Source organism: Cricetulus griseus, chromosome 5 (genome assembly GCF_003668045.3).
Source record: "Cricetulus griseus strain 17A/GY chromosome 5, alternate assembly CriGri-PICRH-1.0, whole genome shotgun sequence".
Taxonomy (NCBI): domain Eukaryota; kingdom Metazoa; phylum Chordata; class Mammalia; order Rodentia; family Cricetidae; genus Cricetulus; species Cricetulus griseus.
The window spans coordinates 182,210,026-182,226,939 of record NC_048598.1 but is presented as its reverse complement, the minus strand read 5'-3'; the positions used below and the strand labels follow the sequence as shown (position 1 = coordinate 182,226,939).

Sequence of the window (16,914 nt, the reverse complement as noted above, 5' to 3'; positions counted from 1 at the left end):
GGGCGGGGCGGGGCGGGGCCCAGCCCTGTATTGGCTCCGCGCGGGCGGTGCGGTGAGGGGCTCAGGCGGAGACATGTCCTCGGGGGTGGCCGCGCGTCGCGACGCCAAGAAGCTTGTGCGCTCGCCCAGCGGCCTGCGCATGGTGCCGGAGCACCGCGCCTTCGGAAGCCCGTTCGGCTTGGAGGAGCCGCAGTGGGTCCCGGACAAAGAGGTGCGTCCTACCCCGGCGTCCCGGCCGGAGCCTGGGCGTCTCCCGCCCCCGCCCTCGGGCGCTCGGCCGCGGCCGCCGTCCCCGCCGTCCCCGCCGTCCCCGCCGTCCCCGCCGTCCCCGCCGTCCCGCCGTGGGGCGGTCATTGGCTGCGCGGTGCCGAGCCGCGGCGGTGGAGCGGCGCCAGGGCCCGGCCGGCCGGCCCGAGTGAGTCTGCGGGCAGCGACGGGCAGGGAGTCGGCCTCCAGCCGGTCGAGGAGGTGCGGCGCCGGGGGGGTTTGCGGGCTTCGGAGTGGGAGAAAAAAATGGGCGCACTCCAGGCACTCCAGGCGAGTTTGTTTCAGAGTACGCGTAGTATGTTTAAAAGGCACGCTCGGTCAGTGCTGGTGACTGTCGAAAACTGAAGAAAACTTTTTACATTGGTTTATTCCTGTGTGTGTGTGTGTGCGCGCCTTTGCGTAGATTCAGAGGACAGTTCCTGGAAGATCGTTTTCCTTCTTCCACTATGTGGGTCCCAGGGCTGGAATTCAGGTCTCAGGTGTGGCAGCACGTGCTTTTGCCTCGTGAGCCACCTCAGTGGCTGTTGTAAATTCTTTCATTCATTCTTTTCCTTAAAGTGGGTCCTTACTATGTAACCCTGACTGTGGAACTCACTACACTGGCCTAGAACTCAAATAGATCTGCCTGCCTATGCCTGGTGTTACACGTGCACTACCAGTTGCTGTGTAGATTAAGGTGGCCTTGAACTCGCTGAGATCTTCCTCCCTCTGCTCCACACCTGGCCTCCATCGCTCTAATCAGCTGCTCACAAGTGGGCGAGGCCTGCAGCTTCTTAGAGCCAGGGCCACTGTTCTCAGAACAGTGGGCTTTGGGGGCTGGAAGCTGCCGCTGGCTGCCCTTGCCCCCCCCCCCCACTCTGAAATCTCTTGAGAGTCCCTCAAGAGAAGGCTCATGGCAGTTCTCACTTCTTAGAGCCCTGGAGACTATTCCTGGGTATGCTAAGTGTGTCACTGAGCTGTCCCTGCCCTCCGGGGTTGTGCCATTCCAATTCTGCACTTTATCTTTGCACTTAGGTATCTGTGCACACAGACTGTTGCTTTCGTTCATGTCTGTAAAGATAATTGAGCCAACACGGAGTGTTTTTACCACACCTGAACTGCATGATGGTAAGGTTAAGTCAGGTGTGGTTCAAGGCCAGCCTGGTCTGCATAGTGAGTTCAGGCCAGCAAGGGCTATACAGTGAGTAGTGTCTTAAAACGCCAAAAAAGTAAGGGGTGGACGTGGGGTAGTGTTGGGACACAGCCTGAACTCTGTAACTGCAGCCCTTGGAAGGCTGACTCGGGATAGTAGAGACTTTATGACTAGCCTGGGCTACACAGCTGTTTCAAAACAACAAAGATCAGTTCCTGGGGAGATGGTTTAGTGGGCAGAAGTGCTTGTTGTGAATGAGTTTCAGTGTAACACCCAGAGCTGGGCAGATATAACTTTGCAGGAGAGCCCAGTAAAGCGCAGATTTAAAATAGGGCGTGGGGGTGTGGGGTAGGAGAGCCCAGTTGGGGGTGAGAAGCAGTGCTTGTGAGGAACAGAAGCTGAGGCTCTTGGGAAAATGTTTTCATTATTGCTAGACCACTGGCTATAGACTAGCTTTCTCAACATTTTCCCTGTTGCGCTCCAAGGGAGCCTTTATGTTAGGTGTTTTTACCTGATGAAAATTTTACTGTTTCTGGTGCATCCTCATAAAGTCTGGTCCGGCAGAAACTCCATGTCCATGCCAGGATGGGAGGGGAGGCTCTCTGACAGGTGACCTAGGAGGCATGGCCTCTGCGAGTGTCTCAGGTCAGGCAGAAAGGACTTGGCTGGGTGACCAGGGCTGGAAGAGATGGCGTGGACAAGCATAGGTGACAGGCTCCCTCAGGAGGTAGGGTGGAGAGGGGTTGCCCAGGCCTGCTGGAGGGAGAGTGGCTAGTCTACAGTCCAGTCAGGAATCTGGCCTGAGCTCTGCTCGGTGCTTCAGAACCCAATTCAGCCTTATGGGGATTTGGAGTGCCTGCCAAACTGCCCTGGCGCTGAACCCAGGGGCCTGTGCCTGTGATCTTAGTTGGTTTGGGGGAGGGTGGTTCTTGGCTTGACTGGGAAGAACTGGGGTTTCACAGTTGTTTTACAAGGATTACAGTGTAAAGTTCACCTCATACTCTTCCAAAGGCTGCAGAAGCCTCCCTGTGTGTCCCAGCTCTGGGAGCTGCAGTCCTGTGACAGGGCTGGCCAGAGGCTTCAGTCCCATGGCTGGGATCGGCATAAACATCAGGAGGAAGGTCTCCATTCATCTCTTTGAGTTGTTTGACAGCTCTGTAAACTAGAAAACTCGGGAGCAGTCCCTGAGATGGAACCACAATCTCAGGCAGCCCTCTTTCAGCCCACTGACATTTCGTGTCTTCCTCGTGTCTTGCCTATGTGTGTGTGTCTGCTCTTTGCTTTCTTGTCTGTCTGTGCACCCCCTGCAGGCTTGGTTTCTGCAGAGGTCAGAAGAGGGTGTTGGGTCCCCTAGAACTGGAATTATGAGCCGAGTGTAAGTTCTGGGTACTGAACAAGAGCAGCAGGTGCTCTTAACTGCTGAGCCATCTCTTTAGCTCCTGAACTGTTTTTTGTCTGTTTTGATTTTTTTAAACAACCATTGGCTACTGTCTTTGGCGTTCGTGTGGGTGTGCATATGTGAATAGAGGCCAGCCTTCAGGTTCTTTTCTTCAGTCACTCACTGTCTTATCTTTTTTCAGACAGGGTCTCTCCCTGGATCTCCTCACCTATTGGCTGTACTGGCAGCCTGGTCAACTCCAGGAATCTCCATTTTTCCACCTGCCTAGTGCTGGGATATTAGGTGCATGTGGCTGTGCCCGCTTCTGGGGCTCCCTAGGTTCTGGGGAGTCTTACCTCAAGTCCTCATGCTTGTGTGGCTAGTAGTTTACCAACTGAGCTGGCTCCCCAGCACCCCCCCCTTTTTTTTTTTTCCGAGACAGGGTTTCCCTGTGGCTTTGGAGGCTGTCCTGGAACTCGCTGTTATAGACCAGGCTGGTCTCAAACTCACAGAGATCCACCTGCCTCTGCCTCCCAAGTGCTGGGATTAAAGGCATGAGCCACCAACGCCCAGCTCCAGCACCCCCTTCTTTTAACTTTAGTTTTTTCTCATTGTGTATAAGTGAATATGGTGTGTGTGTGTGTGTGTGTGTGTGTGTGTGTGTGTGTGTGTGTGTGTGTAGGTATATGTATGTGCGTGTGGACACAGGCGCCTGCCTCCAGGCATGCGTGTACCATCCCGCACATGTAGAAGTCAGTCAGAGGACAGCTTTTGAGGGTCAGTTTTTCCTTTTCCCATGGGATCTGGGATTGAACCCAGGTCTGACAGCAAGCACTTTTCTCTTTGAGGCTATCTTGCTAGGCCCTCTTTCTATTGTTGTTTTGTTTGTTTGTGTTTTGAGACAGAGGCCCACAGTTGTCCAGTTGGCCTTTGATTTCACTCAGTAGTTCCGGCTGGCCTTGAGTTTGTGATCCTTCTGCTCATCTCCTAAGCTGTGACTACAGGCATGAGTCACTAGGCCCAGCTAGACTAACTGATCTTTGTGACCCAGAGCCTGGGGCACTGGCCATGGTGGCAATTTTTACACAGCGCTGAAGAAAGGACAGGGGGTTCAGGGTTGTCTCATCTCTCCTTTCCCAGGGGAAGACAGATGTTTGTTTGTCTTAAAATCTGTTGTTTTTTGTTTGTTTGTTTGTTTGTTTGTTTTTGTTATTTATTTTGGGGCAGGAGAGATGACTCAAGTTCAGAGCACAGCACTGGCTGCTCTTCCAGAGGTCTTGAGTTCAATTCCCAGCAACCACATGGTGGCTCACAACCATCTGTAATGAGATCTGGTGCCCTTTTCTGGCCTGCAGGGATACATGCAGACAGGGAGTTACAAATGGTTGTCAGTCAACATGTGGGTGCTGAAACTCGAACCCAGGTCCTCTGCAAGAGTAACAAGTGCTCTTAACCTCTGAGCCATCCCTCTAGTCCTTAAACCTTGTTCTTTTTATAGTTACTTTCTTTAAACACCCACTTAAGCCTGCAGTGTATTTTGAGACTACATTAGCCTTGTGAGTTCCTATCTGCTGTCAGATGTCCCTGAAGATATAGGTGGAAGGCTAGTTCCAAAGAGCTGGGGGTGTTGGGCCCCTAAAGTGTGCACCATGGAGGGACGTGGCACTCCACCTTCTGAGTACCCTGGCCTAGGTCTGGTTTTGCCTTCGACCTCTCTTGTTTCTTGCTGCCCAAGGCTGTCTCACTTAGCCAGAAGACCCCCCTGAGTGGGTGTCACTGCACTGCAGTCTGTCCCGCCCATGCCACGAGTAGGGTCTGTCCTGGTGAATTTGTCTGTCCAGCCTTGGCCAGAGGCTCAATCCAATTCTGTCTCTGTCTGTCCTTGGTCTCTGTTCCTGGGCCATGCATGTGGGGTCCCTGAGGTGCTGGCTGTATGGGTTGCCTAGTCTGCTCCTTTGGTCTCAGTTCTGGGGTCAGTGTGGTGGCTGAGTTTGCCTGTCAGTGACCTGCAACAGATGTCTGACACCGGGTGTGGAGTGAGACACCTGCTGCAGACAGCCTCGCTGCCCGAAGTGAGGCTGTGAGTTTGGGGGTTTGGTGCAGTGTATTCTCTTGTCTACTGAAATAGCTGTGTCATGCTCGACAGAGGCCCAGACAAGGGAGGAGCTGCAGGAGCTGGCCTGCTCCCCTGACGTCCTTGCTTGCCCCAGGCAGGCCCCTCACTTACTCAGGGCTGGTTGTGTGGCAAGATTTTAACTTTTATAGCTTTATCCACTGTTAGTTCTTTATTCTCTTTTCATGTTAAATTGCTGGGCTGATAATTTGAAATTTCTTTTATTAATGAAATGAGGAAAATTATTTTGTTTAAAAGTCTGTCCATTTTCTGAATAAGCACAGTTTCTTTTGTGTTTTTGTTTTTTGTTTTTTGTTTTTTTTTGAGATGCCCTCACTATGTATCTCAAAGCTGTTCCCAAGCTCACCATGAAGCAGTGAGTAACTTTGGGCTTGCAGTGATCCTCCTGCACTGGGAGTGTGAGGAGGGGAGCCAGGAGCAGAGGGGGGGTTACAGGAAAGACCTGTGAGTGTGGGTGAGGGTGGTGGCAGAGGGAGAAGACAGTGTGGATTTAGGAGGGAGGTGGGGACAGCCAGATTGTATGCACAGCAGCCTGGGAGGAGACTCAGGAGCAGGATGGCCCTTAGAATCACCAGCCATTGTTACTTCTTGCTTTTACATTTCTTTGCCTTTTTTTTTTTTTTTTCCCACCTCTAGCTGTTTTCCCACCTCCACTTTTTAAGAGGAAAAAACAGCCATGGTGGAGAATGAAGACTAAAGGGTCCTTTAGCCCTTTCCAACCCTCAGGCGTGGAAGAGGCCAAAGACAGGAAAGGGAGCTCTGCATTAAGAGGGTGCCAGGGAGACCTCAGGGGTCCTTTGGGTCCTAGGACCAAAGCCATCTAGAGACAAGTGGGACTGTGAGGGAGGAACTGGGATTCCAGAAGCTACAGGTGGTACGGTACCCGCAGGGCAGAACCACAGGCATCAGGGATGGTGGGGGCAGTGTCAGCTGGAGGACCAGTTCAGAAGAGCTGGCAGGGCTAACAAGTAGTGGGGAGCATCACCGCCCAGGCCAGGGGTTTGCTCACTCAGCAATGAACGTGTCACACTGGATCCTAAATATTCCACTACAGAGTGTGAGAGAGAGAGAGAGTGTGTGTGTGTGTGTGTGTGTGTGTGTGTGTGTGTGTGTGTGTGTGTGTGTAGGGGAGCACTGGGTATGGCAGAGTACACCTGTGATCCTCCACACCAGGGAGGCCGAGATAGGCAGACTCCTGGGGCTCACTGACCACGGCTAGCCTACCCTGCTTGGCAAACTGTAGTCCACTGAGAGGCGATGGTGACATCTTGCTTGTACAAATAAAGCCTGTCTGAAGGTCAGAGAATGGAGCTTGCCACTAGCTGACCATAGAGGTCTATACAGACAGACAGGAAGTGAGGTGGCTGGGAGGGAACAGATATAAGCAGGGAGAAGCAGGAACTTGCTGTCTTGTCTGCTGAGGTGCTAAGGAGGTAAGGTGTGGACGTGGCCTGCTCCTTCTCTCTGATCAGCATTTTCCTCTATACCTGACTCTGGGTTTTTATTACTTAGACCAATTAAGAACTCCACTTACAAAAAGAACCCCCCAAAAAACAAAAACAAAAACAAAACTCCATTTACAGGCTGGAGAGATGGCTCAGCAGTTAAGAGCACTGCCTGCTCTTCCAAAGGTCCTCAGTTCAATTCCCAGCAATCACATGGTGGCTCATGACCATCTGTAATGAGATTTGGTGCCCTCTTCTGGCCTACATGCAGACAGAACACTGTATACATAATAAATAAATAAATCTTAAAAAAAAAAAAAAAAAACTCACAAGAGTCCTTATCTCCAAAAATACCTTTGGTTTCCACATGGGAGTACACACACACACACACACACACACACACACACACACACACACACACACACACACGTTGACCTCCAACTGATCTGAACACAGCATTCTACCATGCCTTGAAAGCTGTTTTCTGATGGTTGTGTGTGTTGTGTTCCAAGCCAAAGCTCTCCTGTCATGGCTGCGTGTTTCGCCAGGGTAACTGAGGCCAGGGTGGCCTAGGGATGATAAAAATATAGTTACTCCGGTGGTACTGTGGCTTCCTTGTTTAATGAAACTGTGACCACCGTGTAGTTCTTGTAGACATCTGAGTCAAGGAAGACACCACATTGTAGCAGGGAGTTGCTGCCATTCAGATTGCAGAGTGCTAATGAACAGATGAGAATCGGAGGGCAAAGGTCCCCGACAGCTGCTGCCTGGCCTTTGGACAGCTCCAGAGGCTGGGACGTGCCAGGCATGGCTTCCAAGACCAGAAACCAGTGCAAGAGCAACAAGGAAATAAAATGCTAGCCATGGATGTCAGAAACGTAGAAGCTCTGAGTGGCTCAGTGATTGGCCCAGTGGCACTCACTAAGGCTGGTAGGACCTCGGGAAATCTTGGTGCCTCTGTCCTCGCTGCAGTGGTGTCCAAAGGGTCCCTGCTCTCCCACAGTGAAAGGACATTGAGGATGGTCCCAAGGATTCCTCAGATGCCCCTGCCAAGGCTGGGTGCTGTTGGCCTCTGTGGTGGACCAGTTGAGAAAGTGGGCCTCCTCATCAGAGAGGCATTTCCTCCAAGCAGCCGTTCATCTGTGTGTTCTGTGGAGCACACATACGCCAACCCTAGAGCTGACACATGATCTGTAGGTCCAGGCTGAAGGGAGAAGCTGCAGGCTTTTAGTAATGGTCCATGTTCTGTGCCATTTTTTTCTTTTCTTTCTTTCTTTCTTTCTTTTTTTTTTTGTTTTTTTTTTTTTGGTTTTTTCGAGACAGGGTTTCTCTGTGTAGCTTTGGAGCCTATCCTGGCACTCGCTCTGGAGACCAGGCTGGCCCCGAACTCACAGAGATCCTCCTGCCTCTGCCTCCCAAGTGCTGGGATTAAAGGTGTGCGCCACCAACGCCCGGCCTCTGTGCCATTTTTCTGTGTGGGCATCTTCCAGAATCTGCCTATGACAAGGCCAAGAGCTGGGATAGGTCAGGCTGTCAGTGGACCGAGGAGGAACCCTCCAGACATCACCTAGCTGATGCACCAGGGAGAGCAGTGAAGAGCTTCTAGTACGTGTGGGTGGCAAGGACCTGGGATCAGTGGGCGTCTGGTAAGCACTCAGGATGAGGTTCTGTTCTGTGTGGTCCCAGCTCCACCTAGACCTGCTGGCCTGTGCTGCAGAAGACTCCTGGTGGCCATTCAGAGCCTGTGTCCCTTGCCTCACTCTTGTCATGTTGCCATGGCAGAAAGCCAGGCCTGTGCTGGTAGGGCTGCAGCCACACAGGGCAAGCCTCTGATAGGCCACAGTGTGCTCACCAGCATAGCCAGGGACTCGTGAGTAGCCCGAATGCCAAGCTTTGTCAGGCTCACAGCCCTCTGAAACAGCCATGAGATGAAAAGGTCAAATATGGCCCACTCTGTCATTTTTTTTCTAGGAAAAAAGGTGTGTGTTTTGAGACAGGGTTTCTCTGTGGCTTTGGAGCCTGTCCTGGAACTAGCTCTTGTAGACCAGGCTGGTCTCAAACTCACAGAGATCCACCTGCCTCGCCTCCCAAGTGCTGGGACTAAAGGCGTGCGCCATCACATCCCGGCTGAATATATATATATATTTATATTTCCTGGGAAGAGCAGGCTAGTGAGCCATCTCTAATCCCATAATACTGATATGCTCTTTTTTTTTTTTTTTTTTTTTTTTTTTTTGCGAGTCTCACTATGTAGTTCTGGCTATCCTGGAACTCGCTCTGTAGAACAAGCTGGCCTCAGACTCACAGGGATCCGCCTGCCTCTGCCTCCCAAGTGCTGGGATTAAAGGAGAGCACCACCACTCCTGGCCCATTAGGTTCCTATATCTCTCCCCCCCTCCCGTGTCTCCCCCTTCTCCCCCTCTGTTCCCCCTCCCTTTTTCTCTCTCCCTCTCTCCCTTCTTTCCTCTCAAGACAGGGTTTCTTTGTATCCCTGGCTATCTTGGAGCTCACTCTGTAAACCAGGCTAGACTTGCACTCAGATCCACCTGTCCCAAGTGTGGGATTAAAGGTGTGTGCTACCCCTGCCAGCCCATTAACCTGCCGTTTCTGATCCCATGTCTTTTTTGATGTGTCTTCTCTGACTGTCTTCACTGGAGGAGAAGGACGTTCTCCACACTGGGAATCTTCCCTCACTGTGTGCCCTCAATATTCAGCAGTTCCTCGTTCCCATCTCAGGAAACTTTTCTGTTTCGTCCCTTGTTTTCAGGTCATAACTACTGTTATGATAAAGCGCACAGGGGACCTTGGTGGATTCCATGGCAGATGAAGTTGACTGAGGTGGGGGACAAACATGCCAGGCAGACAGAGCATAGTGAGAAGTCTTATTAGAAAGGGGAGGGAAGGGGGAAGGAAAGAGAACAGAGGTAAAGACACACAGAGACAGAGAGGACAGAAAAGAAGAGGGAGACAGGAAAAGTCCTGTCTGCCCCAGGGGAACAGCAGGGAAGAGAGGAGAAAGAGAGAGCATGAGTGGGTGGAGGTCTCTTTTAAATGGGTCCTTTGCTCCTGGGCTGACCAGGGTACTGCCTGGGTGCATTCTGCAGGTGACGGGTAGACCAGCAGAATGTCTGAACCCTTACAACTATCTGTCACCATGGCTGATGCTCCCTGGGGTGGGATTTTGGCATCTCTGTTCATGGTGGGTGTGCCCATCACTTTGCACACAAAGGGGCCCTGGCCCAGCCTCACTGGCACCTTCTGAGGCTGGAAGGCCTTGAGTTCCAGGACTATGGGCGTCTTGGTGCATGGGACTTAGGACAAGTCTATGACAGTTCATCACATCGGTGACTTCATTCTCATGGGGAAGTCTCCTTCCATGGGTTAGCAGACTGTTTGTGGCTGGAATTACTCCTCTAGAACCAGGTTTAAACACCGTCCCCTGGGTGTGAGTGGGGATACTCTGAGGGACACTGGCGGTGGTGATATCATGTCACCTTCATGTCCCTCTAGAGCATGCAGGAGGCTAGTTCAGGACAGAGCCTTCCCCTGATCTGGGGGTTGGTGCCTTTGGAGTTGGCCATCCGTACAGGAAGATCACCTGTACACGGAACACGATGTTCTCAGCTGGCACTGCAGACACAGCTCAACAGTGGCTGTCCATGAGTGGGAAGCTCATGAGGCAGCATTCTCACCTGGGATACTTGGGAAGAAATGCTATGACCATCCTTCAGGGCTCTGGTCCTCAGCTGGTTCTTCCAAGGTGCCCACAGCCTCTTCAGTAGGAGCCCCAGGGCTGCTGGGTACTCACTCCCTCACTCCCCCAGTGGAGACTAGACAGCCTCAATCCCATGGCCACCTGGGCAGATAGCCCTACACATGTATGGTTGTCAGGTTTGGTAAACACGAGCCTTTTAAAACCTTTTTAGTTTTAATTATGTGGGTGCAAGTGCAGGTGTCCACAGGCCAGAAGAGGGGATCCATTTCCCTGGAGCTGGGATTATCCGCAGTTGTGAGCCGTCTGGTTTCAGTGTTAGGAACTAAACTCAGGTCTTCTGGAAGAACAGCTGGAGCTCCTAACTGCTGAGCCATCTCTTCAGCTCCCAACATGAGTGTTTCCAATACTGACTGAGCAGACAGTTTGCAGAGCGGGCTCGGCTGGGCATGAGTGTTCTCCCCTGGTTGGTCTGCTGTCCAGGGACAGGCATTAGCTCATTTCTGTTCTTGTGTGTGGTTGGAGCAGGCCTCCCACCAGCACCACCAGCCTTTCTGACTTATTCACCCTGTGTCTTGGGCTTGTGAACTCCATGTGCACAGTTAGCATTATTTGTCCTTGCCTGCTGTGTGATCCAGCCTTCTAGTGTGGAGTGAGCAGCTCGGGCTGTGTCCTGTCACAGGCTCTGGCAGAGCTATGAGGTTTTGAAGAGAATGTACTTCCTAAAGTTGTGCTGACCCTTGAAATAACCAGCTAGTGGCCACAGAATCGAGGTCCCCAGAGTATCTGAAGACATTGGTGTCCCCTGGGTTTGATGGCACTGGGTCATCTGGAGAGGACACTTTTGTTTGGGGTCTTGCTATGAAATAGCCCCTAAAGAGGGTTTATAGAGTGGGAGAAACCAAGTGTGATGCAGACTCGTTGGGTTGGCGTACCCTATTTGCTTCTGAATCTGTGAGAGCACTCGGCCCTCTTCCCTGTGGAGGTGCACTGTGCAGCCACCACTATCCCCGTACCTTTCACGACATCCTAGTCTGTACCGTTCTCCCGCCTCTGTATGTGCAAATCCCATGTGCACAGGACACCATTTTCTCGACAGTCCCGTCTCAGAACCTTCTTCTCCTGTGCGTAAGCCTCTTTGTCACCTTTCATCCTATGTTCTGCTCTAGCTTCTTCACAGGCCCATCAGGTATGCTCTCAGTCAGCCTTGTATCCCAGCTGTCCAGAGTCCCCCTTCCTAAGATCCCCATACTTTCCTTTGTACATCAGGGTGGACACATCTTTCCCCAGTGGAGGTCACTGACTGCTGTGGAATGTCATGTTCATTTCACAGCACTCAACTTGGGCTCCTGTAACAGGAGGAGGGTGAAGCAGCTAGAATGAGCTGCCCCTGCACCTGGAGTCTGCAGGAATCAAGCCCTTCTGAATCGGAACTCCTGCAAAAACGTCAAACTGTATGCCTTTGCGCCCGTTAAATACTGGCTATTGGGCATTCAGGCGGGGGCCTGCAGCCTTAAAGCTACTCTCCTAACCCAGAGCCTTGGGCGTGGTCTGACCAGTCCTGTCTGGCTTCTGAGCTGGATACTGAGCTGGGGCTGTCCTGCCTTGCTGCTCCATAGTCTGCCCCTGCAGGCTGCTTCCACTGCGGGAAGTTGGCTTTCTTAGCAGCCTTTCCCAGCACCTGTTGGCTCTGCTTCAACAGTTTGCCAAGTGACCGAGCTGGGTTATAATACTGTGCCATGTTCTCTTCTAGTGTCCAAGATGTATGCAGTGTGATGCCAAATTTGACTTTATCACCAGAAAGGTGAGCTGAGGCTGTGGTGGTGGTGTATGTGTGTATTTGGAGGACAGGGCCCAGTAGGACACAGTTCTTTCTGGGGAAAGCCCAGTTCCCCAGAGGAGCAGATCTTACAGGCAGGCCATTTTGATACTCTTATTTCAGTTACTGGCGTAGCTCCCCAGCAGTCAGTATGGAGCTCCAGAGGAGGCTCAGATGCAGCATGAGCTGGGCAGTTATGGGCTTGGGTTGTAGCTGAGTGAGTGAATGGCTCACCTCAAATGTACAAGACCCTGGGTTCAAACCCTAGCAACACACACACAGGTCGAGGAGGCCCTTTTGGACCATTTTTCCCAAGTGAGGCCAGAGCTCCACTGTGTTCACACTGGGTGTGTGTGGAGGTGACACACACAGCTACAGATGCATTCGGGGGTCCTGACAGTTGTGGCGAGCGGGGCGGGGCAGGCCTGGTGCTTCTGTGTTGACTGTGCTCACTGCCCAACCTCCACCCTCCTCAGCACCACTGCCGCCGCTGTGGGAAGTGCTTCTGTGACAGGTGCTGCAGCCAGAAGGTGCCACTTCGGCGCATGTGCTTTGTGGACCCAGTGCGCCAGTGTGCCGAGTGTGCCCTGGTGTCTCACCGCGAGGCTGAGTTTTACGACAAGCAGCTCAAGGTGCTCCTGAGTGGTAAGTGACAGCATGTCCACTCAACCATGCTTAAAATGGGTCTGCTCCAAGATGGTGTCTTGCCCTCATCCTCTACTTTGTTTTGGACCTACTTAGAGATGGACTTCAGAGACAAAAATGTGCTAAGATGTCCGCCTGACTGACTGGGTGCTACCACCCACCAGATGGCCAGGGAGCCTAGCTCAGCAGCACCTTCCCCAGATGGCAGGCTGTCACTGATAGTCAAGCCTGTGTGGCTGTGGCCCTCAGAGGCCTGCAGACAAACTGTAACAGGTGCAGGTTCTGAGGAGCATCCCAGGAGCATGAGGGAGAAGGGAGTTCTTTTGGGGTGGGGCCTGCTTCCCACAGCTCTGCCAAACAGCATAGCCTCCGAGCCGCCGGTCTGGCCTGTGTGCACTCCACAGGCAAGGGCCAGCCTCCGCTCTGCTGAGTGGTCTTGCCCAGTCTGCTCCAGAGTTATCTGACTGGGCCTTGATGATGAACTCCCCTACTTGCCATCTTTGAAGGCTGTAACAAAATTTACAGCTTTGTGTGCATGGCAGTGCCTTTGTCTCTGTTTTATGTGGATGGGTATTTTTTCTACAAGATGTCTGTGCACCATGTGTCTGCCTCATGCCTGCAGAGATCAGAAGAGTGAGCCGCTCACCTGGAACTGGAGTTACAGGCAGTTCTGAGCCACCATGTGTGCGCTGGGAATTGAATCTGGTTCTCTGAGAGAACATCAGTGTTTTTACCTGGAGCCATCTCTCTAGCCCCAAGCACTGTCTTTTTAGCTTTTGAGACCCTTAATTCATTATTGCCTTTTTGCCTAACTGAAGGGATCCTTTACACTTTACACAAGGCTGGTATTTGTGTCAGCCTTTGCTTTCCCATCTGGTAATGGAGGAAGAAGGCTTTTTTGTCCTGAGCATATGGTGTGGGGGCGGGGAGATGGAGCAGTAGGTCCTGTGTGAGCTGTTTGGTTTTGTCTTCCAAGGAGCTACCTTCCTTGTTACTTTTGGGGACTCAGAGAAGCCTGAAACCATGGTTTGTCGTCTCTCCAACAACCAGAGGTAAGAGGTGAAGTCCTGCTGGTACTGGGCAGTGTTTTCACAGGCTTCAGGCCTCAGTCTCATGACTGTCCCTCTTGTTTGTTGTAGATGCTTGATTCTGGACGGGGACAGCCATCATGAAATTGAGATTGCGCATGTCTGTACTGTGCAGATTCTCACAGAAGGCTTCACTCCTGGAGGTATATGCCTTTCCTGAGCAGGAGGCTCTCTAGTACCTATATGGGCAACAGGAGGAACTGCACTTGGTCCCAAGATGGCCTGCCATGCTCCTCACTGGGGCTTGTATTAAGTCAGTAACTTTAGAACTCATGCAGAGGGGAGAGGGGATAACGAGGGAGATTGGCCTGATGTGCCCATGGTATCCTGTCACTGGGGTCATCGATCATCTCATGTACTGTCCATGGGCTCCAAATGCAGGGGGCTGACCTGGAGCCTGCTTGCAGGACTGCTGTCATTGCCTCTCCTGCAGACATCTGTGCACCATGGTCCTTGGTGAGCTTCAGTCTTAGCTGGCCCCCACTGACTGGACTGCTCATCGCATTCTGAACCTGCAGATTTGACTTATGACTTAACACAGCTCGCTTTCCATTTTCTGACTGACTCTCGGTTGTTTCTTCTTTGCACTGCTGCCTACCTTCTTCAAGTAGAAAAAGACATTCACACTTACACCAGCCTCCTGGGGAGCCTGCTTGCCTCTGAAGGTCAGCCTCCGTCCTCCTTGGGTCACTCCTCCCAGCATGCTGTGGCTCCTCCTTTGGCCACTTTGCTTCTGTCCCTTGGGGTGGATTCTGAAAGTTGGGTTTCTCTCTTTTGATTAGTAGGTGTTAGGTCCAATATGTGAACCTATAAAGTGTGAGTGAGTGTGTCCTGACAGCATAAAGTAGTTTGCCCAGTCCTTTCCCAGGAGAAGTTACCAAAGAGTTGACAAGCCAGCCCACAGTTTTCATCGCTGTACCCAGTAGCTTGCCTCCAGGGATCCCTGGCCCTCAGTTCCTCCATCTCAGTCTACTGAAGGCAGTGGTAAGAGGGGCCCAGCTAATGGGATACAAGGAAGTGCATGGAGCATTAAGCTGGTTGAAGATATCCTAGTGCGAAGGGCAGGGTCAGGCAGTCTAAAGGTCATGAATGTCTGTATGTCTATGTCCCATGCACATGCCCAGTGCCTTTACAGAGCAGGGCAATGTGTTGGACCCCTAGTTACAAATAGTTGGAGCCACTATTTTTAGGTGCTGGGAACTGAACCTAGGTCTTCTGCAAGAGCAGTAAGTGTTCTGCAAGAGCAGTAAGTGTTCTTAACTGTTAAGCCATCTCTCCAGCCCCCATGGGGAGAAAAATTTTGATGGCCATGCAAAGCACAAAACGGTGACCATGGCCACATTGCAGTACATTTTTGTGGACAAAAGCTTGTTCCTGAGCCGGGCGTTGGTGGTGCATGCCTTTAATCCCAACACTCGGGAGGCAGAGGCAGGTGGATCTCTGAGAGTTCAAGACCAGCCTGGTCTACAAGAGCTAGTTCCAGGACAGCCTCCAAAGCCATAGAGAAACCCTGTCTCGAAAAACCAAACAAAGCTGATGGTAGACATAGCCTGGTTAGGAAGTTCTGCAACAGCTTGGGTCAGGCAGAAAGCCTCTGGCTGGGCCAGAGCTACTGGAGGCAAGGATGTCAGGCTTCTTCTTGGTTATGGACTGTATGCCCACGGGGCTCAGGCTGCTCTGACTTAGAATTAATGTCTGATTAGAGGTGGGTCATTTCGCAGTGTTTTCTCCTCCTAGTCACCACGAGAAAGAAGTCTAGTAACCATGCCTGACAGGACTCATCTGTCTTAAGAGGCTTGTTCCTAGGACAGAGCCTAAATTCAAATCATGCTTGGAGCAGTTGGTCATAGCCCAGAGATGGAACCCCCCAGTGTTCTCCAGGGGATCCTGTGAGTTGTGGAAGAACAGCACTTGACAGGGTAGTCTGTCTGTGCTCCTGCGTTAACAGTATACTCAGCTGTGCCCTCCAACCTAAGTGTGAAGCCATGGCAGGTGTAACTGTCTGCTTGGCGTATCTTCTGATGGCCAGGCCATTCCTAAAGTAGTTTCTGTACTTTACTGTTCTACTCTGGCTGTAGATGGGTGTGTCTCTCTCTCTCTCTCTGTCTGTGTGTGTGTGTGTGTGTGTGTGTGTGTGTGTGAGAGAGAGAGAGAGAGAGAGAGAGAACATGGGAATGAACACACGCATGCACGTGGTTTCTCTGAAGGTTGGGAGGAGAATGCCATGGATATAGAAGGCGTGGCTGCTTCCAGACTGTTGGAGAACGGGACTATGAAAAGCTTATGATATGGTGCCTTTAGTTTCTCCTGGTCCTGGGGTCCCGTTCTCTGTGCACATGGGGTCTCTGCAAGAGCAGGTTCGGGTATCATTTACCACTGTGTGTTTCCAGCAAGGCTGCTTCCTGAGCAGCACATGGGGCATTATGGTCCTATGTGACACCTCGTCTCCCTCCTCCAGCAGGCAGCACTCGAGCCACAGGCATGTTCCTGCAGTACACAGTGCCAGGGGCAGAGGCTGCAACACAGCTGCGGCTGATGGCTGGAGAGGATGCAAATGGCAGCAAGAGACAGGCAGCAGCGTGGCTGGCAGCCATGCACAAGGTACCATGGGCAGGGTTGGGGAGGCTGAGGTGCCCCTAGTGACTCACGTGTGGTCAGGCCCAGAACCAAGCATGCTTTTATGGTGTTGTGCAGGCAACCAAGCTCCTCTATGAATCACGAGACCAGTGACTGCGAGGGAGCTGAACTCAGCACATCAGGTTACCAAGTCCAAGCTGCTTGCCCCTGCCTGATGAGGCACTCAGGGCTCTGCTCTGTGTGTGCTCACTTACCTAGTGCAATATGCACACAGCTGATTAACGCTTTAGAGAACTTGTGTTGTATTGTTGGTACTTACTAGGGTTGGGAGAGGCTGCACTACAGTACTAAACCAGTTTGAGTATAACCTATATACCATGTTTATAAATCCCCAGGTTTATTAAACTTTTGGCTCCGTTCCCACAGAAACAAATCAGGTGGTGGTCACTCAGGCCTCTAGTTTAGCATTGGTCTCTGCCTATCTCCAATAGCCGGTTTACAATGCCTTAGCCTGTTCATGACTCTCCGTCTATTTTGTCGCTAACTTGGGGCAATGAACAATCCTTTTCTATGTCACTAAGGGGAAGGCATCAGCCTTGTGTTTTCTACTTTTCACTTTATTAAATGACTGTACAGTAATTTGTATATAAAGTATATGATTAAAACTTATTTTGAAAGTACACAGCAGGCTCCAGCCTCACTTTGTGCGTCTGTCCT

The 16,914-nt window shown here is 51.7% G+C and overlaps 1 protein-coding gene across 6 annotated transcripts; it reads left to right on the top strand.

Moving 5' to 3' along the window:
• Positions 1–27: 27 nt before the first annotated feature.
• Positions 28–16,877, top strand: Zfyve21 (zinc finger FYVE-type containing 21). 6 transcript variants are annotated; one of them, XM_027416739.2, is made up of 8 exons: positions 28–211; positions 11,822–11,872; positions 12,364–12,532; positions 13,509–13,584; positions 13,672–13,763; positions 14,229–14,285; positions 16,079–16,221; positions 16,315–16,877. In XM_027416739.2, exons 1-8 carry the CDS (start codon positions 74–76, stop codon positions 16,348–16,350), a joined length of 762 nt encoding a protein of 253 aa, XP_027272540.1. In that variant the 5' UTR covers positions 28–73; the 3' UTR covers positions 16,351–16,877. The 6 variants fall into 6 exon arrangements, with proteins under 6 accessions (XP_027272540.1, XP_027272543.1, XP_027272541.1 ...); XM_027416742.2 differs by having other exon boundaries at positions 29–211; positions 14,232–14,285; positions 16,082–16,221; XM_027416740.2 differs by having other exon boundaries at positions 29–211; positions 14,232–14,285.
• Positions 16,878–16,914: the final 37 nt, after the last annotated feature.